The sequence below is a fragment of the Erithacus rubecula genome (assembly GCF_903797595.1).
Source record: "Erithacus rubecula genome assembly, chromosome: 3".
NCBI lineage: Eukaryota > Metazoa > Chordata > Aves > Passeriformes > Muscicapidae > Erithacus > Erithacus rubecula.
Window position 1 is genome coordinate 128,134,371 of NC_136689.1, and position 24,890 is coordinate 128,159,260.

Sequence of the window (24,890 nt, forward strand, 5' to 3'; positions counted from 1 at the left end):
TCTATATTTCTTAAATGTTATTAATGTTACTTAGGACAGGCTTTGACTAGTGTAAGATTTTTTTTTTCTTAATCATGAATTTCCTTCTCAAGTTACATCTAATTTAATTTAATTAGGAAGTAAATTAACATCTTCTCTAAAAATTTAAAGGTAGAAGGAAAAGAGGCTTAATTTTGGGGAGCTAGTAGCAGAAATTATGTAGGATTAGACTTGGCAGCTACTTTAATAAACCACGTCTGTCTGTGCAAGTGTGCACATATATATATGAGTGTATATATAGATGTGAGACATGCACACACACGTGTATATATTAGAGAAGAGTTAACCTGTGGTAGCACATAATGTTGAAATTCAGTGTATACAAATGGCTTGGTAAGTATGCATCTGGGATTCAAAGCAAATGGCATTTTTATGTAGTTGCCGGGGTGTGGTGTGGGTTGAGGAAGCTTCAAAAGAGTAGTGTAAACATTAGCTGGAGACATTTGTATTGAAATAAAACAAAGGTCTTACCTTTGTGTGGGATTTATAAGGTAACGGCTGGTAGGAGAAACTATAAACCCACACTTTCTGTGTATACCAGGAATGATGGGATTGGTGTTAGTCATTTGAGAGATGGGTCATTTAACTCTTGGTTGTTACAGTCTGGAGGGAGGAACCTTTGTATTGCCAGTATTCAGTAGAGAAATTGCTTTAAGTTTCTTATTTTGTACTGTAACACACTCTTCCCTCCCTTCTGCCCTTGGCAGTTTCTGAGACAATGGGAGCCAGAAATGTAAATAGTAATAAAAGGCTTATATTAGAAGTTTCGTAACTGTAGACCTTTAGTGTGTAAGCTGAGAGACCACAGCAAGAGTCGTGTTGGCTGAATTAAATGATTAAAAGGGAAATGTACTTCTGAGCCTTGCTTTCACTTAAGACAGCTTACTGTGTTTGTGTCTTGTACATCTCTAATTATGCTGCAGTATTTAACAAACAGTAATTCTCATAATAGCAGCTACACCTTTTTCTAGTGCTCTATAATGAACGGAAGAGTTGTCGTTATATCAGGCCACTTGTGAAACTTTCTCAGCACCAAATGTTTCTCCAAATTACTATTTAATTGCCAATAGCATGCCTGAGCTGGAGACTAGATGGGTGGAACTCTGCCATTAATTGCTCCAATCTAAGATATGCTGACGTTAAAAAAAAAAAAAAGACATCACTATAATGAGTATTATACAGTATGTTCCAGATAGCAAAACGTTGTTAAAATCCAGTTTGCACAGGGGAAAAAAAATAACACGTTGTATCTGAATTTGGGTGCAATCATAGTCACTTTTATTAATATAGTTCTAAGACAAGTGTAGACAGGGTTTGGGAGGGAAACAGTGATTCCTCTTCCTGCTACTGTTATTTCTACTTGACTCTGCATTTTCTAACCATGTTAATTCAACTATGCAAAAGACCGCAGCATAGTACATCTGGGTATCTTCTAAGAAGGCAAAGCAGCACTCCTTTTCATGGTTTCCCATGGAGTTGTTTTGGCTCTCCTTTAGAGTAGGAGTACATTCATTATGGACAGGAGTTGGGAAGAGGGAGAAGGTGAGTGTTGCAAAGGCTGTGCTCGAACAAACAGCTGAAATCAGTGCTGCTCAGAGCAGGTCACTGCTCTGGGGAGGTGGTTTCTGGTTGGACCAGGGGACTGTCCCAGTGTGTCTCCAGGTCCTCTTCAGCATAGCAGCCTGCTGCACTGGTGCAAATCTTTAGTCATGCAAAGAAAAAAAGGACCCTAAAATAAATAACAGAACCTTATGTCCTCTTCCCTTTCCCTCTATACAGCCCCATGCTTTCCAAATCCAAAGTCAGTGTGATGCTTTACAGGAAAGCTGATAGAGCATTGCATGGAGACAGAAAATTTCCCCAGTATGAATGATCTGTGTTAATTCAAATCCATCTGTCTATCTGTGAGGTGCAAATGATATGACAGTGTAGTACACTTCATGTGCATGAGTGTGCAGTCATTGCTCCTCAGAGAGATCCTGATGTATTACAGTGTCAGGACAAGATATTGAGTCTTACAGCATCGATCTATTATTCATGCTGAGTAATCTATTATTGCTGTATGGGGACTCTTGAAACTGTAAAGTCTGTCTTCTCCAGCCTCTCCTACTCTGCTCTGTGATTGTGGAGGCAGTGAAAGAGATGACACAGTGTATGTAGCTGATTAAGGTGGGGTAAGATCTTTTTTTGCTTCTCAGCTGGTGTGCAGCAAGGGTGGGAGATGTACAAACTATTAGGTAGATGCAAAGCCTGCATGTCTTCTCACATTTGAATGTGCATTTTGGAAAATCCCTGTGCAGAAGTATGGGCTAAAATATAGGAAGACCAGATTCTGTTTTATGCCACTGCTGTGTGTTCATACATACTTTAAACCGCTGTCCTGGCACTATAAATGATTCTGAAGGCAAATGAAAATACAGGCTGTCATATTTCAAAGGCGTATTCACTGTGTCTACACTTATCTTTGGACCTGGAGGAGATCAACTTGTAATTTGAAACAGAAATAACATTATCAGCTTCAAAATCAGAGTTTCACCTAGGGCCTTTCCCTGCCTCCCTCTTCTCTCCACAGTTAAAGTTCAACTATTTCATTTGTAAATGCAGCTCTGTGATACAATCAGGAGCAGAGAGGAGGGGCCATTAGCTCAGTCAGGCAAACAAGCTGCTCTGGCTCCATCATAAAGACCCTGACTGTAATGTTAACTTCTGCCAGGAGGGTAAAGTATCCCCCACCAGCCCTGCTGGAGCCCTTCTTTATTCTCAGCTGTCTTTCTTAGGGATGTTGCATACTGATCACTCACACTATTGGTTTATTTTCCCTGTTTGTGGAATGGAGGAGGAGGAGGAGTGGGGATACCCTTTAAGCTCTTCCTTCAGGAATCCTCCCAGACCCCAGGGGCCTGCTGCCTTCTCCTCTGTCCGGTGAGGTGGGTATCAGGTCTGTTTGAGAGTCTGAGAGACCAGTTTGAGAACTCTGCTTTCCTGAGTGTCTCCTTATTCTTCTGGGACCGGTTTCAATTCACATCCTCCTGTTTCAGGAGACATGTACTGCCGGTTTTCTCACTTTCAGGGTTTTGTTTTGTTTGGTGTTTTGTTGTTGTTTTTTAGCTAAGGGCAAGTGAAAAGTAGAATCAGATTAATACACAAATGCCTCAAATTATTATGTAATGCACTTATTCCTCACTGGGCTTAAAAATTAGATTTTTAATCTAGTTTAATCTCCTGAGTTTTATGCCCACCATCCTGACTGAAAGCTATCAGTGGTATTTCAGTTCCTAGTGCTTGCTTTACATTAGAATAGTCCTTGGAAGACTTTGGTAGTGGGAGACCCTTCTCCCAGGTCCTGCACAGATAACACACATCTTGTCCCATGGTGCCAATTGAGTTAAAGAGAGGGAGATTATTAGTGGCTAGCAAGTTGTAAGTTTTTGTTGTAGAAGGAGAGCAAGAGATGGATTTCTGAAGAATAGACAAGCAGGGGACTTGCTAGCTCAGTTGGTTAAAGCATGATGTTAATAATGCCAAGGTTGTGGTTCCATCCCTGGATGGGCCATTCACTTTAAGAACCAAACTCGATGGTGCTTCTGAGTCCCTTCCAGCTCAGATGATTCTGTGACTCTGAATGCAGCATCAAGTTATGCATTGTGTAACAAAGGGAGCTTCTGAAAAGAGGTAGGGAGTAGTTTTACAAATGTTTCAAAAATTCCTTTCCAATTTGAAAGTCAAGGTGAGATGCATCTTTAAAACTGAGGAAAGACAGTGACGTGTCCTTAAAGCGAAACACAGGAGCATCTACTGATGGGATGGAGAAGGCAATATTGTTGATGAGAGCGTAAAGAAAATTTTTAAAATACAAAAAAAAGAGTAGAGTTTATTTTTGTCCCACTGAATTTGAATTAGCTGTCAGATGAACAAGCCATATCTAAGGCAGCTGGAATAGGTGAAGCAAGATGATCTGTATTAATGAACAGTGCAAACATGCAGAGCAGAGTTGTAGACTGGAACAAGTATGGGCAAAAGACCTGACATCCACATGAGGCACATTTTAGGAGGTTTTATCTCAGATTCTTTAGTCAGTTCCCATGAACTGAGCAACTGTGAGCAGCTGAAGGATCTGAGAAGTCCTCCTAGAACATATCTTTCTGGTCTGGCTCTTCCAAAAAGAATCCAATTCATGTATTCTGAGCTCTGGTGTGAAACAAAGCAGGGTAAGTTGGGACAACCAAAGGATTCACCTCAAATGTGAGCTTCTGATCTAAACTGAAGCACCAGTATATGGCTTTCAAGTTTGTCCTTCTTCCCAGAACTGGAGTGTCTGTGCTGGACAGAAGTGGAGGAGATATGCGTGAATTGCCAGAGCATGGATCATAGCTCATAGAATTAAAACATTTTTATTTTATTTTCCTATTTCTTGTCATGTATTTCCACAAGTTTAATTGTTGTTTGCGCCACATTTAAAAAAATAATCTCTCTGGCACACAGATTTTCATCACAGTGAATTGCCTGAGCACAGACTTCTCCTCACAAAAAGGAGTAAAAGGGCTTCCTTTGATGATTCAGATCGATACTTACAGCTACAACAACCGCAGCAATAAACCTATCCACCGAGCCTACTGCCAGATCAAGGTTTTTTGTGACAAGGTAAGTGCAAAGCATACTTACCATGGATGAAGGAGGAATCCTAGGCAGTTTATTGTTGCTGTATTTTAGACCTAATTAAATGTTGTTTCTTTCCTTAAAGGATTGTATTTTTTCATCATAGCATTTGGACCAGCTGTATCCCAAATCTAACTGATCATCATGTAATTATTTTACTGCATTGCAGCCTTTTTGGCCTTGATTCCTCAGCTTGTGGGCAATAGTTGGACTGTTTAAGGACACCATGTTATAGGTCTTGATTATGGAATATAAAAAAAGTAATAGAAAGTGCAAATGCAAATATCTCTATTTGGAAGGTCAGTGCTGATCACAGGCTCGCATAAGTGGCAGTCTGCTGATGTAATCCCTTCTAACTCTTACAGACAGGATAGGTAGCAGGTAAACTTCATGTCAGTTTCTCTGACAGAAAAATGAACTTTTCAGTGAGGATCTGCTAAGCTCCCTTTTATGATGCAGTGGAAAAGAGCAAATTCCAGTGACACAGCTGATGGGTTTTCTCCGTTTGCTTACAGTTATTTTGGAAGTTCTTATGTTGCTAGGGTTTTCTTATCAAAAGTAAAATACAAAAAACCAAAAAAATTCTATTCCCATTTTGTAATTCAGTAACTATTTTTTGTGTGTTCACACCTTCTTTGGTAAAATATCGGTTTTTGCTATGGGTATGACTGCTCCTGTGTGGAAACTAGTAAGATGTTTCTGCACCCAGACACAGATTACTCCTGAATGAATTAGACAGTGTCATGGCCAGCTGTGTATATCACCAGGTAGAAAATGTAGGTGATGATTCTTCAAAGAGAGTGTGTCAACTTTTCAGTTTTGTTTAGCATCTGCCAGCTGATGACTTTCTCCATGCTGAGAAGGATCTTTTGTAGGGGAGCTGATGCCTGGATTCTTGTCAAGGTTCAGGGATTCAGGAGCCTACAACTATTTAAGTGACTTGAAAATTTATCCAAATTAGTTTTGCCATCCTACTATGAGAATAGAAAGACAAAAGGCCATGCCCTAGGCAAAATCTAACATTAACTTTTTAATGGAAAGGGTAAGAGTTCAACTGTTTCAGGTCTCTGTGTTGCTGCTCCTTCCCCCTTTTCAGTTCATTCCCTTGTTGCTGTCTTGACAACAAGATCTTGAGGGCTAATCAGTCAGTTGTGTTAGTGGAGGAAAATCTTTAGAAGTAATGAATGTAAATGTATGCACTGAGGTCGTCTCACAGCCAAAATGCTATGCTTTTAATTGTAACTTTGAATGTCAAATATTGAGAGATTTGAAGCTACAGCTGGATGTTAAAAGCTCAGTAAATATCAAAGTAACAAGTCATTTTCATCTACCTGTTTCTGAAAAGCAGTTAGAAAAAACTGAATTATTTAAAAAAAGGAAGGAAATTCAGAGCACAAACTCATCAAGGGTGACCTCTAGATACAACTGGTGGAGATTTTGAATAATACATGTTCATTGCATCTATTGGCTTAAATTGGAGCTTCAAATATCCAGACTAGAAAGCAGGAAATGAATGTTGAGTATATTAATCAAAACTGTCTCAAAGTAGAAGGAAAGATCACAGGGATAGTTAGTGTTATACACATCAAAAATGTATTGGAAGCAGGAACTGAAGGGCTCAAGGGTATTGATAATAGGCTATATATCTGTTTAATATAAAAGTGTACACACATGTAGAGCTTTTCAAGTTAATGCGGGTGTGAAAATGACTTGAGTGAATGAAAATTATCGAGGTCAATTCACATGACAGTTTGTGCTAATTGGCACTTGGTAAGAGACCAATTCTTGCTTCTCCCCAAGCTCATGCTGCCAGATCTTTACCAATATCCCTTTGCCACAGGGCTTTTGTAAGTAAATAAATGTCTGGAGAATTTCCACTTGCTGCTGGTACTGGGAGAATTCATCAGGCTCAGAGGAAGGTAGCTGGTGTGGCTGGGTATCCTCATCCTTCCAAGAATTCAAAATAAATCCCTGGCTCTGTTTAGGGTGGTGCTAAATGGTTCAGTTTCTCCTGCTAGCCTTTCTTTCTCCCTCCTGTGGCATGGGCAAAGCTTGCTGCCTCTTTGGGAAAGTCCATAAAGCTGAGACTATTCTTTATTGCTCACCTCCTTGTCATGATCAATTGAAGAGATCCTATAGTAACATAAAAAAACCTCTAGCAAATATATAATGATCTTTATAAATTCTGAAAGTATGAACTGCAGTGTTATGCCCCAATCTGATGGCCTCAAAGAGAAGCTGATGAGAAAGGTACCTGATTTATTACAATCACCTGGACTAGTGGAACTGTATAGTAAATTTCTCCTGCCTAAGTATGAAATGTTTTTCATTTTAGAAAATGGAAGAAAAAATGTTTCTGTGCCTGAAGTGTTATTACAAATGTTTTTCTGCAATGGTGGTGCCTCTTAAGGACCAGTGGGTCTATTTGTGTATTCACTTAGATAAACCACAGGTGGAGGTGTCCAGTTTTTAAGAAAATTTGCTGACAAATTAATATCTTGTAGCTGCAACACAGCATAGCTGTCATAGAAAGAGTTATCTTTGAAGAATTAAAACTGCATTTAGCTAAGTGGTACATATTATATATATTTTAGTATTTATTCCAGCAATTCCTTGATTTTAGTGTTAGTTTACATGTAAACTAGAGAACAACACCAACTCACATCCAGCATGTGCTTTGTGACATAAATGTATGGAGATAAATGCTGCAGTCTGTAAATGTTACTTAACAAATGTAACTTTACCACACTCCTTATTTGTTCTCCAATCTTTTGTCCATTTTTGCTTTTCAGTAGGCAATCTTCAAAGCATTTGTTCCAGTCCACATCTTGTTTTCTTAGTGGTAATTCTCTGCCCTTGCAGCCTTTTTATCATGTGCAGATCACTGATGCTGCATTATAAGAATATATAATTTTTATTTCTGAAGTAGGTTGTCAGGGAAACTTGCTACCAGGGCTATTTCTATTTATATATTGCATGATGCTTTAGCCACTGTGTATGAGAAAACTGGGACTTCAGAGCTACTTGATTTTCTATACGTGATTATCTTTGCTGAAAAGAAGCAGAACTTAACTTAGCAAATACCATAAGATTGATCCAAAATAAAATAAATTTATCCAATTTTCTTTAACCTGAAACAAACACATGTTCTTTGGAATATATACAGATCTTGTGTCCTGGTTTTTGGTGTGGAACATCATAGAGAAAATGGACTATCATAGACTGTTGAGCAACTCCAATTGCCCATTAATCTTCTGCTTTGGAGAGAAGAAGGCTGATGTCTATGTGCCTGCCCAATGAGATGTGGAATGCTTTAGTTTGGAACTAGAAGCAAGTGTACACATGAGCATCAGAGTGGAGATGGGAGTGGTCCTTATGAGGGCAAGGGCTTTGTCATGCTGGAGCTAGAATGCAAGACTTAAGTTTAAATTAGTTGAAGAATTAGAAAGAAAATACTTTGAATCAGCTGAATTTCATAGGCTGCATTTTTTAAATGATTAGTAGCAGAAGTACTCCTTGCATTTATACAAGATATCAATGAAAAAATTAAGAAATCATTTCATTATTTTACTGGTCACAGCATAGCTTATAGTCCCCTGTAAGAGGGTTATTTCTTCTGTCCTGAAGTGATGTGCAAGCTGTGTGGTTTATTAGGTATGTGTCAGATGGCTCAGCTGTCAAAAGTATGCAGCAGAAATGCCCTGGTATGCAAAGATCATTTTGTAGTCATATCCCCGTGACAGTGACATCCATCCTGTAGTCTTGGCTGGCTCCTGCCATGTATCATGACTGTTGCACCAAGCTCAAAAGGAGCTGGAGCTGGTAGGTAGTTTTGTGAGTACTGCAGTTGCCACATTTGTGAAGTGGCTGTGGCACAAATAAACTGGTGGATGGGAATGACTGCCCAGCTCAGGGATTGCCTGCATCCCACAGATCTTGAGGTGTGTTGCCTTGAATGAATGAATGAAGAGAAAGTTGTGAAGTTCATGGTTACAAAGAATATTACAGAAAATCAGTAAAGCATATATTTTTTTATTTTGTATTAAAGGCTGAGTCCTCCTCAGTTTCTGCTTTCCTGAGAGGAAACTCTCAGCATTTGCTGCCATGTATGAAATACTTTGGTGGTTCATCCCGTTCCCCTGTGAGCAGCAGAGCAGCAGCACCAAGTGGCAGCTAGGGCTGTGGCCACCTGGCAGAGCCCTTTGTGCAGCACAGGTTTCTCAGGATGTGCTTTTTTGCCAAACAGTGCCTGTGATGTGTATTTTTACACCTTTCTTAAAAAGAACAGGTGGCTTTAAATGTTACAAATGTACCTCTAGAAACAATTTTGAGAAGTGCATAACTCTGAATCCCATGGCTTCTGTAGTTGAGGTTGGTGAGTGACAGCTGGACTGGGACTTGGTCTGGAGGCAGTGTTTCTGTTTGACACATTCATATTTTCCTAAAGAGCTATTTCTTCCTCCAGCTCTTTCAGCCTCTGGAAATCTACTGATAGATTACAACCAGGAGTACATCTTTGTTCCTTGCACTCTTTTTAAACTTGGTTTATTGACTCGTGTGAATTTTGCCATCTTGAGTGGATAATTTTTGGCTTTCTTTACCTCCCTCCCCTCCCTTTCTATTCAAGAAACTTCTAATTTTAATTTAAAAAAAAAATCTGAAATCTTGCATGCCAACTGTCTGGGAGCATATGGATCTTCATTACCCTTCACAGTGTGATAGGTATTATTTATAAAGTAAATTAGGAGAGCTTCAAAGGAGGTGTTGTTGCTTTTTATGTCAATAACAAGTTTTATTTTTTAAACTTGTTGAGAGTGTATTTACATAAGAGAAGCCTGCAACTTCCCAGGAGCTCCTGGTGTCTAATAGGGCAGTGCTACATTGCTTTCCTATTTCTGGAGAGGTTCTCCCAATTTGAAATGCCTGCATTTTTCTGTAAGAACCCTTGCAGTGTTGGCAAGCTGTCAGCACAGCCTTTTTTTGTCGATTCTCAAAGACTCTGCACAGCTGGCTACAGTGAAGCAATGCCACTCCCAGACAAAGTGGGTGGAGGAGAGTTTAGGGAAGACCTCAGCACAGACATAATGAAAAATGATAGCAATCCTACAGGTGTTTTACACCATTACATACACAAAATATTTGGCCTGAGCACTCTGTCCATTGCAAAGGCACTGGTCTCAGGATACCCTTTGCACAAGTTGTGCTGGCATCAGTCCTGCAACAGACTGCACACTGCCTGTCCTGGCTCCTCCAAACCAACATGTGGATATGTTCCCCTTGTTGTCTTCAGCCTGGGGAGCTACTGGATGTGCCAGCTGAGTCTCAGGTACAGGTGACCATATAAAGCCTGGTACCTTCCCTACAGACTGGACAGATCTGTCTTCAATGAAATAACCAGTTTCTCTATTGTGTGTTTATTGCTATAGTTCCAGGCATTGCAGATACAATGCTCACAGTGATTCTTCTTCAGGTAATATCTGTGGGTTATCTTTTTTGCATCAGGGAGCAGAAAGGAAAATCCGAGATGAAGAGAGAAAACAGAACAGGAAGAAAGGCAAAGGCCAGGCCTCCCAAGCCTCATGTAATAATGGTGAGTGAAGTGAGCCTTTCTGGTCTGGGGCTGTGTCATGCTTAACATGCCTCCTTTCACAACCCTGTGCTTTGTGATTCACCTAGCAGCTGAAGGGAAGTTGAGTACACTCCCTCTGCAGAAAAAGAGTGATATCACCTTCTTCAAAACAATGGCTGACCTGGATTCCCAGCCAGTTCTCTTCATACCAGATGTTCACTTTGGAAACCTACAAAGGACTGGACAGGTAGGAAATAATGGCATGAACAGGTGCCCACTTTCCACCTGCCTGCCTCTACTCTGGGGCAGGTTTTAGAGAAATAAATCTCTGTTCCTGGGGGCTGCTTGTTTCAGGTCTTATTTTGGTAAATGCAGTTTTGGCGCATAAGTTGCGGAAGACCTTACAAGAGATAAGTACCTTTCTGAGTTCTGGGTGTGAAGAAGGAGTTTATACTTCTTTGACAACTGAATAGTTTGGTTTTGCTGAAGTTTTGTCATTCTTTTGCTTTTAAATATAAGGTTGATTTGTGACTGAAACACAATCTGGTTTTGAGTGCACTCTTTGGCTTGGTGAAATGAAGTGCCACCTTGTGGTAGCAGAGATCCCCCTCCCTGTCCCAGCTGAAAACAAAGACCAAGTTCTTACACGTGTAAGAAGGTCAAGGGTAGGGTCACTGAACACCACTACACATCTTCTGTCAGCATCTCCTACAGACCTGGAAATTCCTTGAAAAAAGTATTTTCACTCTTCCAAGTAAAACTCCATCATATGTTAATACTCAGTATTGGCAGTTATTATCACTAGTAAACATAAGGAAATCTTTTCTGACTTGACTCTCTTCTACTTTATCACCTGCTGGGAAGTTGAAAATGTGAGCTGGAGGGTCAGCTCTGACAACTTTTTTACTATTAATGTGTTACTTATTAACATCGCAGGAGTAAAAGAAGACCTTTATGCATGCGTTTATAGAGACAAATAGTTGATGAAGGAATTTAATATGCATCTTGCTGAAAAATAGTAAAATGATGAAGATTAAATGAAACTGAGTGTTGGAATTGTCAGTTATTTTGAAGCAGTGCGAATTGTGGTTGAGCAAAGCACAGAGAGCGCAGACATTGTAGTTGCAGCTGTCACTGGCTTACTCTCCCAAATTGGAAAGACGCCCACTCACATATCAGAGCTGGGTACCTTCTGTCCTCATGGCTTTCAAACCACAATGTGGATTTGTTTCAAAACAGGAGATGGTGGAAGCATTCCTTAGTATTTATAATCCTGTAAATAATTTTCTAAACTAACTGGAAAATATCCCCATTTCCTAGCTCTTAGGCAATGTTCAGCCACGTCTTTTATTGCTATAACTCATAGTTACAGACCTCAGCTTTGCACACACACACCTCTGAGCTATTTTCAGTGCCCAGGTTCAGCAGTGAAGGCTGCCAGTGGGAGCTGAGTCTCCAGCAGTGCTGGAGCAGTGCTCAGGCAGGGGTGGCTTGCCCTGCCCGGCAGGAGCGGCTGCGGTGCCCGGCGCTCGCACTGCAGCTCAGCAGCTGCACGGCTGCTGCACGTGTTGGTGCAGACCTGCAGTGCAGCCACGCTGGGAGGAGTTTGGCTGACTGTTCTCCAAGGTGTTGGACAATAGACTGGGATTTTATACCTCTCCTGCTACTGTCAGCTGCATTTCCTGCTGTTGTAAGCTTGATCCCGGTGACTCTGAGCTGTTGGATTTACACAAAACTGGACTTGGGCTTCTGCCCAGAGCATGTGCAAAAAGTGTTTAGCTGTACAATTAGTAATTGTGTTTCCATTAGGCCTGTAGTTTAATCTTGCTATTTGTAGTTTAATTAGATTTTCAGACAGTATTAAATACATACAAAAGCTTGTGAGTGTTGTGGCTTAATCTGTATTAGAGGTAATTTAGGTGAGTAGCAATCTGATTTAGAGGATTGTAAAATAATTGGGAAAATTATATAAACCAGGGAAGAGGGTAATGTCTCTCAAATAGCTTTGATATATTTCCACTAGATGATATTCAACAGCAGTTTCCCCAAGCCACACTTCTTCCAGATGACAGCTAGAACTAGAGGTGTTTGGAAAGGATTTTTAACATATTACAACTGCAAAACACTTCTTGCGTTTTCTCCCTTTTGAAGTTATTCTGTTAAGCAAGTGTCTGAATTTTGGGAATAATTGATTTGTATTTCTATCTTTCTAGGTTTACTATAATACAGATGATGAGAGAGAAGGGTAAGATATTTTTTGTTTCACAAGCTTTGCAGTGAACAGTTTAAACTCATAGAAAGTTGGTACAAAATATGAAATCAGATAAAATTGACCACATTCTCCCCCTTCTCTCATGTTCTCTCATGTAAATTGTCTGCTTTTTATGTCTGTATTTTAATACATTTCCAATTAAGAGTCCTAAGATTCAGTACAGGGACAGGACAATATATTTTACAAAAAAGTGCCATCAATGTAAGCATGAGGGTCCTCAAATAACTTAAAAAATGGGAATTTTTTATTGGAGCTCTGAGCTCTGCATTTCTGAAAAGTTGTTTAGCAGTGCAACACATGTATGCATCAAATATAGGAACTGCAGAGAGAATGGCCAAGTCCAGAGGAGAAAGGCAGAAAGACAACAGAGAACCTGGGAAGGACAAAGGTTGGAAATGGGAGTAGCCCCTATCTGACTCTTGAGGGATTGGGTGAATTGACGAAAGTCCCTCTAATAGCTAGAGGTGCTTTGAAATAAAGGTTTTAATATGGGTTGCTGAACTTCAGCCCACATTGTGTGCCAACCCCATGCTTTTGTAAGTTGTTTGAATCCCCAAGTGAACGCCCTCAAGTCTGAGATTCTGGAGTAACATAACTACACTCCCATAAACCTGTGACCTGTGGTAGGGAGTGGCCAAGCACCTGCAACAAACACTGACTTGAAAATGAGACATTTTTATTTCTTTTTGAAACTAATGCTCTTCATAAGGCTTATAGTGGAATTTGAAAAACAAAGAGGTTTATTGCATCAAGCAATAACCACTCCCATTCCATCAATATTTAAACAGTTAAGGGTTTTCAAATTAGTGTATAACATTGGAACATATTTTCCTTTCAGCTGTCCCATTCAGTCAGTCTCAGCAATTTAAGAGGCCTGGGTAGTTCAGATAAGTGTCAAAAGCTAAATCCTTGCAGTTTCTGCTTTTGGTGCTGCTTGAGTATCCAGTGGGTGTTTTTGCCAAAGTACAAAGTGAGTCATGACTGTTGCTATTGTCTCTTCTTCTGATGTGGGCACAGTTTTACATGGTCCCTGTTTTGTGTATTCTAGTAGCAGTGTCCTGGTCAAAAGGATCTTCCGGCCTGTGGAGGAAGAGTTTGGCCCCTCCCCTTTGAAACAAATCAAAGAAGAAGGTTTGAAGAGAGGTAACTGTCAATTCTTAGCAGTTAAAAATAATTCTGTGGAACTCAAACCTCAAGCTGGGAAGGGCAGGTGTGGCTTGGACAAAGTCAGTTGTAGGATGCTAGTGCAAATATGGGTGGATGGGAGAAGAGATCTTTGCATCTGCCAGGCTATAATGAGGCATTTTAACAAATGCTTAAAAAAAAAAAAGACTATGCTCTCTCAAGAAGGGATCAGGACACAAGTGTATAGAAAAAAAGCTAGAAAGTTTATTGGTTCTCGGCCAAGCTACAAAGTTCATAGAAGTTCTACTAGCAAATCTGTGATGTTCTATTTTTAACTTTCGCTCATCTTTTCTTTTCTGAGATCACAAGCAAATATGCAAGATGCATTGGGTCAAATACAGAGACCTTAACAGGCAAACTCCTGCTGACTGTAGACTTAGATTGGCTGGAATAAAATCTCAGAAATTTCCCACCCTATTAGAAATATAAGACATAGAGAGACATCTTCCAGCAGATGTAACTGAGTTGTTTAAGAGTTAGTTTTTTCTTAACCATTTTTACTGACCGAGTGGGTTTTATTACAGTGGCATTTAATATGCTCTACCAACTCCTGTTTTCCAGTCTGCTGCAAGTGAAGCTTGAGTAAAATTGAAGCAACATCTCAGGTTGAGCTGTTAAACTTTGCAGTGAAGGTGGTTTTGTCCACAAAGTCTGTGTATAATTACTTCCAGTGCAGGGCCATCCCTGATAACTTCCTACACTGTCACAGTTAAATACCCTGGATAATATTTGCCATTCCTTCAGTCTCATGAGTTCTGTCATGTTAGTCTATTGACCTACTTAAGCAACTAAAACTTACAAGTATTTTGAGGTTCACCTGTCAGGTTTTGAGAGAACAAAGCAACAAGATACAGAAGTGAAATGGGTTTTTCTTAGTTGTACCATTTGTAAGACTCCTTTGAGCTTTATAGAAATGACTTCCCACACACCTGCGTCTGCAGATTCCATGTTGGTTTGGGTGGTGTGCTTGAACCAGGAAAAGCATAGAAGGTTATAGGATGGAGACTGATATCTTCTTGAAATAAATATAAACATATGATTCTTTTAATTAAATCTTAAATTAATTATTTGAGGTCAGCACTGACCATGGACTTGCATTTGGTTGACTGAAGACATTGGCCAAATTCATATTATGAGAGCTCTATCAAACAGAAGATGACAGCCATGAGGAGCTACATAAAGAACTGTCCTTTCCTACAGTTTCATCTTGGTTTCCCAGCTGGAAGCCTAGAAAGTTGTCTGCAGGGAGGCATTGCTTTGCTTTGATTATTCCTTCCTTAGCTGTGGTTAGTTGTTTTGATATCATTCAGGACTTGCAAGCATTTCACAGGTAAGATTAGAAAGAAAAAAAATTCAGCTGGTGGCAAAAACTATGTAAAATTATTAAATCCAGGAGAGGCACATAACCAGAGAAACTGGAGGATGCTCTCTTCACATCCCCTTCCTGTTCAGTGTTTCTCTTATCTTGGACTATGCTGGCTGGAGGCCAAGGCTTTTCCAGCATGGCCTTTGCTCTGGTGAACTTCCTGCCATCCTTGTGTCTGGGATTGTGCTGCTGGCATGCAGCTCAGCTGAATCTACTCATTCGGTAAAGCTGTCTTTGCCAGAGAACTCACTGAGTATTAAAACATTTTGGGATTTTTTTCCCCAGCACTGCCGTATTATAAGCTTCTTTTCTCAAGATTTACTTGGTACAGCAGAATCAATAACTCCTAGAGAGCAGATTTAGATGGGGTGCAGGTGTAATATTTGAGAGAGAGAGCAGGTCTGATATGTGAAAATATACATTAAAGTAGACTTTAAAAGCAATGTAATCCCAAGGTGTCTCATTAGCAGAGCAGTGCAGGTAAGTAGCACTCAGTGAGGTGTCCAAGCTCCACTGAAGAACTGAAGGTAGCCTCACCTCTCCCTTATGGACCTACTTGTAACACTGTCTTGATGGAAGTAAAAATTAAGGGACAGCCTTCAAGAGAATAGGTCTGAAGGGGTTTGCAAACAAGGTTCATATTCTCACTCAGGTAGCTGCCTCTTTTTGAATTATTCTTTCATTTCCTTGACCTCTAAGAAAAGTCGAAGTGCCCAACACAGAAATGTGAATTATGTTAATCTGTACCAAATGTACATCACAGTTAGTTGCCTAGAGTTGGCTTTTTCCTGTTTTGAGTTCTTAGTAAATTTTCAAATCACTTTCAGATTTCACGGGGAGTTTCCCATTAATTATAAATCCCATAGCTGAATTATAGATCAGGTGGATTTCCAGTCTTGTAGTTCTCAGTTTCAAGAAAGTAATCTTTATGTCTAGCTTTTGTCTCTTAGGAAAATCATGTTGAACTACTCTGAAACATTTTGGATTCATAACAGTCAGGGGCTTGAGAGCCATCCAAGGGAATTTGTGCCTGGGCAATAATGAAAACTCTGCATGTGAGAAAGAAAAGCCAAATTACAGCTACCAGCCCTTCTTTCCTTGACTAAGATGTACCACATCTTTATCCAGAGACTACTTAACAGAGACTACAGTCATTGTTGATAAGATGCCAGTCACAGCACTGGTAGTGCCCAGGCTCAGACATCCTTAATGCCCCAAGTCTTACTATCTCACTGTGTCCTCAGTTTCATTTTTCCTTATGTATTTTGTTATTAACAATTTTAAAAGAGGTATCTAACATTGCTCTTCTGCATTCACACATAAATCTTCAATTTGATGGCCTGGCTTCCAAAAGTCTCACTGGTGTCATGGCATCCCTTGCCTTGAGCAAAGGCTGTTTGCCCCTCTGCAATTTGGTGTGTTGGGGATATTTATTAGGTAACTAAAGACAAATTTATATGTCCCCATCTTTTGCAACTCTTTTTAATATCTAAAGAATAGTAAGGTCTGCAGTGGCTTTCAGTGGCTGGTAAGAAGGTTAAGGACTAAGACCAAGGAGTAGATCAGACAAATGCGAATTTATCTTTTAAGGCAGAAATAGCTCATTACTTTGTACAAGATTTCCCCCTTGTTCCCCTCCAAATCTAGTAATTTATACTGTTGGAGAGGGCCCATCTAGATGCTATGAGTGTGGTGACAGTAGGATCAGAGGACGTGCATTGTGTTACATGGTCACAGTCATTCAGTGGCAATACTGCTCTGAGCCCAGTGGAGCCTTTGCAGCCCTTTTCCCTCCCCTCTGGCTGTGCCTTCCCTGCTCTCTCTCTGCTACTCTGCCAGCATGAAGGCTGCATTGTACACTGAGGCAGGGATCTGATCTGTTTGAAGAATAACTCAAATAAAGGATTGTTTTTTCACTCACATCTGCTGTTTGAGAGAATTTGTTGTCCAGGAAAATTCACTGAGATGAGCCAGAGTAAGAGGGCATAAGGGCAGCGATGAGACAGGGACTTCCTTAGGCATTGCTGTCACCACAAGTCATTTGTGGGAAAGTGCTCTACTGAATCAAAGCCAGGAGTTTCACACCTGTCAGAGTAAAGAAAAACCTAACAACTCCCCATGTGCTTCCTACTCCTGCCTTTTTGTGTGTGTAATGTTGCCTGGCACACCAAGCACAACAGAGAGGTGAAGCTTGGAATTGTGTAATGTACCCAAGTTTAACCTTGTACCAAGTGATTTTTTTTTTTACTCCTTTCAGATGTATTTTTAATTGTTAAGGCTGGCAGAGCTCCAGATGTTTGTAAAGCCAGGAGTTACAGGACAACCCTCTAGTCACAAGGAAAATGTTTACTAAATTAGTGTTAAGTGTTAGTACACGTAGAATTGAGTGACTGCTTGTTCATGTGATTAAACATATTAGGTGTGGTAAAATTTAACTCCTGGTGTGGAATTATTTTTCCTTTTACATTTTGACAGTTTCAGTTGTGAATCAAAGTTGTCTCAGCTTCTAAGTCCATTAAAAGGATGTTTTCAGGCCAGGCTCAAAGAGTTGCCAAAATACATGTGCAAAGGATGTGGCTCTGCATGCTGTGGTAGCAGTTTTGTGGCTGGTATTTCTGAATTGAAGATGCAAAACACCCAACATTGTAAGCTGAGTCAGGGGGCTGAACTACCCATGATTTTTTTTCCAGTAATTTCAAAACCTGGGCAAAGAAGCTCCAATAGGCCCAAGTCCATCCTGGTAGAGTCTTGGCCTGAGAATTAACTTCTACACAATTACTTCCATATGAAAAATACCTTTTTTTTTTTTTTTTTTTGGTTCATCTATTGAGTTGTCTGGTGAAGATATCTCTTGGACCATGAAAATTTGCAGTTTCAACAGATGCCCTTTTTTATCTACCAAAAAAAAAAAAAAAAAAGGATTACCAATGTAATTTGTAATTTGTCACACAAACATGACAGTGCGTGTGTATTTGTGCCTCATGTGCAGCAGTGCTATTTGAAAAGGCAGTTTATTTAGGAAATAAAATAAATTTCAGGACTTCTTTTTTGACCTCTTACTTATCAGCCATGAGATGGTGCCTAAAACATTTTTCTAGTATCTATGCTTATATGCTTTGTACATGTCTGCTCTGCTTTTGCCATGTTATAGCAAGGTTCCTCCTTTTACCTGTACAAGTGTGAAGACAACAAAAGCTAGAGGGGGCAGGGCACTGTGTCTGTGGACAACTAACAGCTATCAGGCCATCTGTGGGAGGAAAAGAAACAGAAATGGCATTTAGGCACCTAAGCAGGTGGGCACACTGGTAAATGCCTGCCTGCCAGCTGTGCTCTTGAATGTCTCCCCTGTAAAGTCTCAAATTACTTTGAACTCATTTTTCCCAGTATTTATTTTCATACTGGTCAGGCCGTTTGCAGTTATCTGCATGTAATGTCAGAGACAACTGTTTCTTTACCTTTTCGTTGATTATGCTTTCAAAGCCACAGCTAAAGACAACCCAGACTTGCTTTTTTTTGAATGTCCTTTCCCAGGCTTTTAGATGAAGCCTGGAGAGGTACAAGACAAGACAGAGGTTTAAGAAGACCTAACTTGTGTGTTTTGCCCTATAACCAAGGGACAAGGCTTCAGTGCTTTTTAGCTTCTTTCTTAAATTGAGATTTCGATTCTAGGCAATAGAGATTTTTCATAAATTTGCTGAATTTTCAATACTGTGTTTTCAATGCAGCTATGATGTGTTGTCCATGTCTAGATCACTGATGATATTAAAGGCACATCTTTTTAAGTGCAAACATCTTCAGTGCTTCATTTTATCTGTCATGGTTTAATATTTGTTTTTCTATTCAGTAGGGGGTATTTAACCTGTGCAATTGACTGAACCTGATCCAAGTTTGATTTATTTTCTATTTCAGTGCTTTTGTATGTGAGGAAGGAGACAGATGAGGTGTTTGATGCTTTGATGCTGAAATCACCGACAGTAAAGGGGCTAATGGAAGCTGTAAGTATCCAGTGTCATCACATTGTTTGTCTTCCTTGGCAAGAAAATCTCGAGGCTTTCCATGTATTATTGAGATGAACCATAATTTAAAGATGAAGTTATTCTCAAGTACTTATAAAGCATTTCTTACAGGGTTTCTGGAGTGCAGCTCTGAAATGCTGGCATTTTCCTAATTCTGTGTTGTCAGCAGGTTACTGGGTTTAAACAGCTGATTATTGGCAACCTGAGCTTTGAGGAATAGCAGTAGTTAACCAGTGTCAGGGAAGGAGAGAGGTGCAGCCTTTGTTTTCTAAAATACTTATTTCTGAACTGATGGTTCAGAGCCTGTTGAATCTTTTCCTGTAATGCTTATTAGTACATTCCCAGCCTGGTTTCCAAGAAGAGGCCCAAGGATGCACTTTTTCTGTGGGAATTTCATATGGCCATTGTGCAATTGCTATTCAGCATGTAAGAGGCAGGTGCTGAGCCAGTGCAGACTTGTCATTCATTTGTTTTCTCAAATTCCTTCTCTAGCCCTCACTTACAGCCCGACCTACCTACCAGTTGTCTTCTGCTTCTTTGAGTTTATTTTGCTACCCATTAGCTGTCATCATAAGAGTTGGTATTTCCATGTTTAATCCTGTTCATATGAGCTGATGGCTTGTGAAATTTGGCAAGGGAACAGTTAAGAAATAATCATGTGTCTCACTGTTCAGTGCAGGAATGTGAGATTGACTTGTGGGACGCTCAGTTGATTTCCAGCCTTGTTTACATGTAGGGCAAAACCAGAAATGGATGAAAGTGCCCCTAGAGAGCTCAGCCAAGTGCTAGAAGTGTGTATATTTATACTGTCTTAAAACTGTCACAGTATCTTGTGGCATGTACTGAACACTTTTAATGCAGTAAAGATTGAGTTATTTGGTCAATATTTGGCCAGTTACAGAAGGGAGAAAAAGATTTGTGGGTTAGTGAAGTTGCTTAAAGCACCTATTTAGATGAGGATATCTCTGAGGAGGGTCAGTGGCATGCTAGGGATGTCCTAGCTGTGTTTCTGCCAATGCTGTTTGTTAGCTGTGACTGCAGCTCAGCTGTCAGGCAGAGCACATGGATAACAAAAACCAGGCTTTGCTTGAAGAGGCAGCAGTCTGATTCATGGTAAGCTGCAAGATGATTTCATCTTGTCTTTGGAAGTTAAAAGTATGTTATAATTCTTCTATAACTGTTCAAACTAGCATGAATATTTTATCTCCAGCAGTCTGTGCCTCTCCATGCCTGTTCTGTAGCCGTCATGTAACAAAAACAAAGCTGGTGCAGAAGCAGGAAAGGTTTTTCCATAACTCAGTCAGTGCAGCTGCTGACTCACTGGCATGTTTTCGGCACCAGAGAAATCTAATCTGTTGTAAAATGTCCCAGTTCACTGGAACTAACACATTCAGAAAATTTTAATTCTCTTCGGTAGGATATTGTGGATAAAACAATGCCAGAAAGCTGTCTAAGTGCACATTCTTAAATATTCTCCCTATAGTCATTGCAGCAAGTCATGCAATTTTGTAATTGTGCATATCCTAAATGCTCCATTCTAGTCTCAGTATTAAGAATTTAGGAACTGAGCCTCTGAGTATTACAGAGCCCCAGATCTGAAAGAGAGCTCCAGTGATCCTCAGTGATACCCTCCTTCTCTGTTTATGGATTTTACTTATTTTCTTTTTGTTAGTCCCTGTTTCTGATATTTGATTTTTTCCTAACTTTCTGTTATTAATGATATGGTTTTCTCAGATCCTATGTTTATTTTATTTTCATGAATAGCCCCTTTCTAAACTAACAATTCGATTCCTTCTCGGATATCTTTCTTTTGGCAAGTATCTAGAGGTCTTGGGTTTCAGAAATGCTGCACATCTCAGGAAGCAATGCAGATACTTGGTTTTCATAAGTCAGTCTTGATCAACAGAAAAGAGCAAAACATCACACATACATGGTGATTGGCCAGCTCTACATCCTGCTTTCAGCCTGGTCCAAAGTCAGGATAACTGTGGATCTCAGTAGGTACCTCAGTCTTACATTGTGCAAAATTGCATATTTATTCAAATTGCAGAAGGCAGTTCAAACTGGGAAATTCAAGCATCTCCCAAAGTCTTTCTTTAATTGAAAGCTAACAGCTGAGTTCAACAGAGCTAGCTTAGACTATTAGATACCTATAGATGCCTATATATGTGATTTTCCAGCCAGTGTAGGGCAGCAGACTAGAGCATTTCATAGCAAAAAGCTGGCAATAGTGTTTTCCTACATGCCTTGGCCTGCCCAAATATTGCCCTGTCTGCTTTCTGACTCCAGCAGAGAGCATTTCTGGTGGCTTGTGCAATCAGACAAGCTTGCCATGCCAGGGGACTGCAGCCCAAAGGGACACCCAGACAGCTATTTCAGTGCCACTGCTTTGGGTATCCTAACAGAAAGAAATCTCTGCTCAGAAGACTGACAAATGGACAGTGGAGAGGATAAGGAAAAATATTCCTCCAAATAAAGATACCTTTTTAAAATGTAATGTAGCCTACTTGGGTTCAGGTGAGAAATCCTGTTATTTTGTGTGGAGGTTGGCAGTAAGTGGTGGTCCTTCTGTGCTGGCAGCAAACAACCTGAGAAGAGGTGTTAAGTGAGATAGCCTAGCAGATGCTTGTTCTCTGCTTTCTCCAATTCTGCAGCAGGACTTAGCACATTTGTACTGGAGACCGTGAGGGGGAGGCTCTCCCATACCCCCACTTAAAGCCTTGCTTCCACAGCTTGCTGTTTGGTATAATTGATTGAATCCCAGGGGTTCCTGAGAAATGTGCTTATTCAGTCAGCTGGAAGTCTTTTGCAAAGCTCACTAATCCCTGCATGTTATATAAATCCTACACCTGTCATAGGCAGTGTGACAGGCAAGGCTTTCTCAGCCCAACTTCTCATAGTTTATGTAGGAAGTGATGTCCCAGAGTCCCAAACTGCTTAGAGCAACATTTGGAATGCATGAGTGTTAGGTATGCCAAATATCCTAGGGAAGATTTATGCTGGAATGTGCAGAATGCTGTATATTAGCTGCTATTAAGCCTCCTTGGCAAGAAATGTTTTGCTCGGGTTGTTTATTTGCGTGGAGCCAGTGAAAAGTGTCTTCAAGTGCTGATCTTTACAATATCACTAGGCTTCAGAATTAACAACCCAGAGAGGAAGGTCCTTTCCCCATGTTCACACAGTTGTGACACTTCCTGCAGTTTCAGGTTGCCAGTTTTTCTCCAATTACTGTTACTAAGGACTTTTTCCACTGTCTGATGAAATTGAGCCATTTTTAAAATTGCTTTACATGAAAAATTAAATTTAGGGGTACAATAGAGGTGCAGATACAAAAATTCAACACCACATTGTTTATCTGATGTCATTCATAAGCAAATCCAGAGGATAATAAAGAGTAAAAGAACAGTGAACCAGTGAAATGCTGTTGCAAATGAAACTGAAGTAGCAAGTACCACCCATGTTCAGTATTATATTTTGTTTTCTGCTAGGTGGAAAACTTAAGGAGTGGATGGGTCTATTGTACCTCATCAGTTATACCCCTTTCAGTTAGCCACAGATGTATGCTAATAGAGGACACTGTTTTCAGAGTAAGAGAAGTTTCATTGGTTCTTCAGAATCTTGGAGTTATGCTATAGAATACTCCAAGAATAGAATAGAATGCAAGGATAGAATGACACCTGTCAAGGCTGATACCCTTGTGCATTATTAGGGATAGTTTTAAAGTATAAAACTGCATCTGGGCTAAGATATCAATTATACTATTGCAGGTGATGTAGACAAGTATAAGCTTATTAATTCTTTCTTTCAGAGAATCTTGGCTGTTTAGATGGGAGCCATGCTTGGCGTTCAACCTGTGGTTCTTTGAATCTTTTCTCAGTGCTGAGTTTATCCATTCCATTTTCTCTTTTAGATAATTGCTTTAATGTACTTCCCTAAAATACCTTTTCTCAACAGAATTCTGAATACAAACACAAAGAAAGGATTTTACAGTGACTGGTGTTTGTCAGTCTTTAAATGGATTTTTAATTATGCATTTCAGTTCTCTAATGCAGAAGATAAGTAGTCAGCTATTTAGCTGCAACCACTTGGGAAGAGCTGGAAACTTACTTTGCTTGGCAGTAGAGCACCACAAACATTAATCAGTGGGGGAAAAGAAGTCATTTTTCTGTAACTATTTTGCCTTTGGGGCAATCCTCTTCTAAAGTGTGAACTGTGAGGCCTGTTCCCTCAGAGAAGAATCATAATTTGGAAAGTGAACCTGTCTCAGATGAAGGGCCCAGGGACACCATCTTCAAAAGCACACCACAGACTCTGCAGAATAGACATCCAAAAAAGTTACTAGTACACTGCTGCAAAGCAATGCCAAAGAATCCCAGTGAAGAAGTACTTGTTGACATGGTTAATTTGCCAGCTAAGTAGCTCTTCCTTCTAAAGTTTTACTGTATTTTCTGCTTTATTGTGTTAGTTGCTTTAGTAAGAAGTTTATTTTACAAGTCCTTTACCTTGATAACACACTTGTCTGTGACATCTCATGTTGTTATCTATATACTCAGATGATGTTTTGTGAGCCAAATAGTGTTTTCATTTTGTTACTCTAGTAACTAGACTGAGTCACCCTCCCAACAATGCAGAAGCTTCTTAGTCTCGTGTGTTTGATGTCAGTAGCCCTACCACAATTAAAGGTACCCTGAAGATACTTTTCAGACAGAAGTACCACCATGGAGAATCCTGTTAGCTTAACAAACCTTGAAATGTCTTGGAGAAATAGAAATGTGTATGTTTTTGTTCTTCCATTGATCCATCAGCTCCTGTTGGTGCCTGGCTGGAGAAGTCTTTGCTTCCATGAGCCCAAAATAATCAGATTAAGAAACAACAGAAAGATCAGATTGAAATTCCCTGGTAAAATCTGAAGCTGGATAGAGCCTTGACTCCTTGAGCAGAGCACTAGGAGATGCTGGGGCAGTTCTGATGACTCACATCCTATAATAACTATAGTATCTGAATTTCTGGATGGAGAAAATTGTGGAGTTTGATTAAATTGTTCAGGATTACTGCTTCCCAAGTAATTTCTAAATGAAAGCATGATATGGTTGTGACAGACTTTTCTGTATAGGTATCCTGTCAAAGTTTGCAGAGATTTTGTTTAAATGTCTTATGTAGGGTAAGAGGTGATAATTTTATATTTCTTATTCATCTTTAGTGATATTTCTTTTATCTTTTTTTATTTCAGATCTCTGAGAAATACGGGCTGCCAGTTGAAAAGATTGCAAAACTTTATAAGAAGAGCAAAAAGGGGTAAGTTCGTTACTACCTAACTAAGGATCTGTTGCAGGATTCTTTAGAAGTACTCAGAGATCCCAGTTGTACTTGGGGCCTCATGATGCTGGGCAACACAAACTCTTTCAGGAGACACACCCATGTGCCTGAAATCTTCATGACTGTGGAGACTGCGAGGGATGGCAGAAGAAGAAACATGGACCTCCAATCTGATTACTGTTCATAAGCTTACTGTGAAGAAAGAGTTTGTGGATAAAGTCTGTTTTGTAAACAATGTGCTTAATAACATTGTGGAGGGCCAGCATGGGAGATGCTGCCTTTGCTGTGAATGCAGTGTGGAGTTTTCCTGCTGTGCTAGGAAGAAGTAGGCCACTATCTTACTCTGAAAGGCAGGAAATGTTTCCTGCAGGGGTTTCAGCTGAAAAAATTTAGACATGAACATCACAGCTGGACTTTTAGAATAGCTAAGTTCTGCTCCTTGCCGTAAAACTAAATCACTTCAACTTTTTT

At 39.9% G+C, this 24,890-nt stretch overlaps 1 protein-coding gene across 7 annotated transcripts in view; it reads left to right on the forward strand.

The window, feature by feature from the left end:
* Positions 1-24,890, forward strand: part of GRHL2 (grainyhead like transcription factor 2) — a 63,940-nt gene that overhangs the window by 33,999 nt on the left and 5,051 nt on the right. For 3 of the 7 annotated variants that reach the window (XM_079301120.1, XM_079301123.1, XM_079301126.1), the window contains 7 exons: positions 4,522-4,680; positions 10,198-10,285; positions 10,372-10,511; positions 12,478-12,509; positions 13,585-13,679; positions 18,997-19,082; positions 24,334-24,398. In XM_079301120.1, the coding sequence (XP_079157246.1) occupies positions 4,522-4,680; positions 10,198-10,285; positions 10,372-10,511; positions 12,478-12,509; positions 13,585-13,679; positions 18,997-19,082; positions 24,334-24,398 (665 nt within the window). The remainder of the gene's footprint in view (positions 1-4,521; positions 4,681-10,197; positions 10,286-10,371; positions 10,512-12,477; positions 12,510-13,584; positions 13,680-18,996; positions 19,083-24,333; positions 24,399-24,890) is intronic. The other 4 variants (XM_079301121.1, XM_079301125.1, XM_079301122.1 and 1 more) reach the window with 3 other exon arrangements.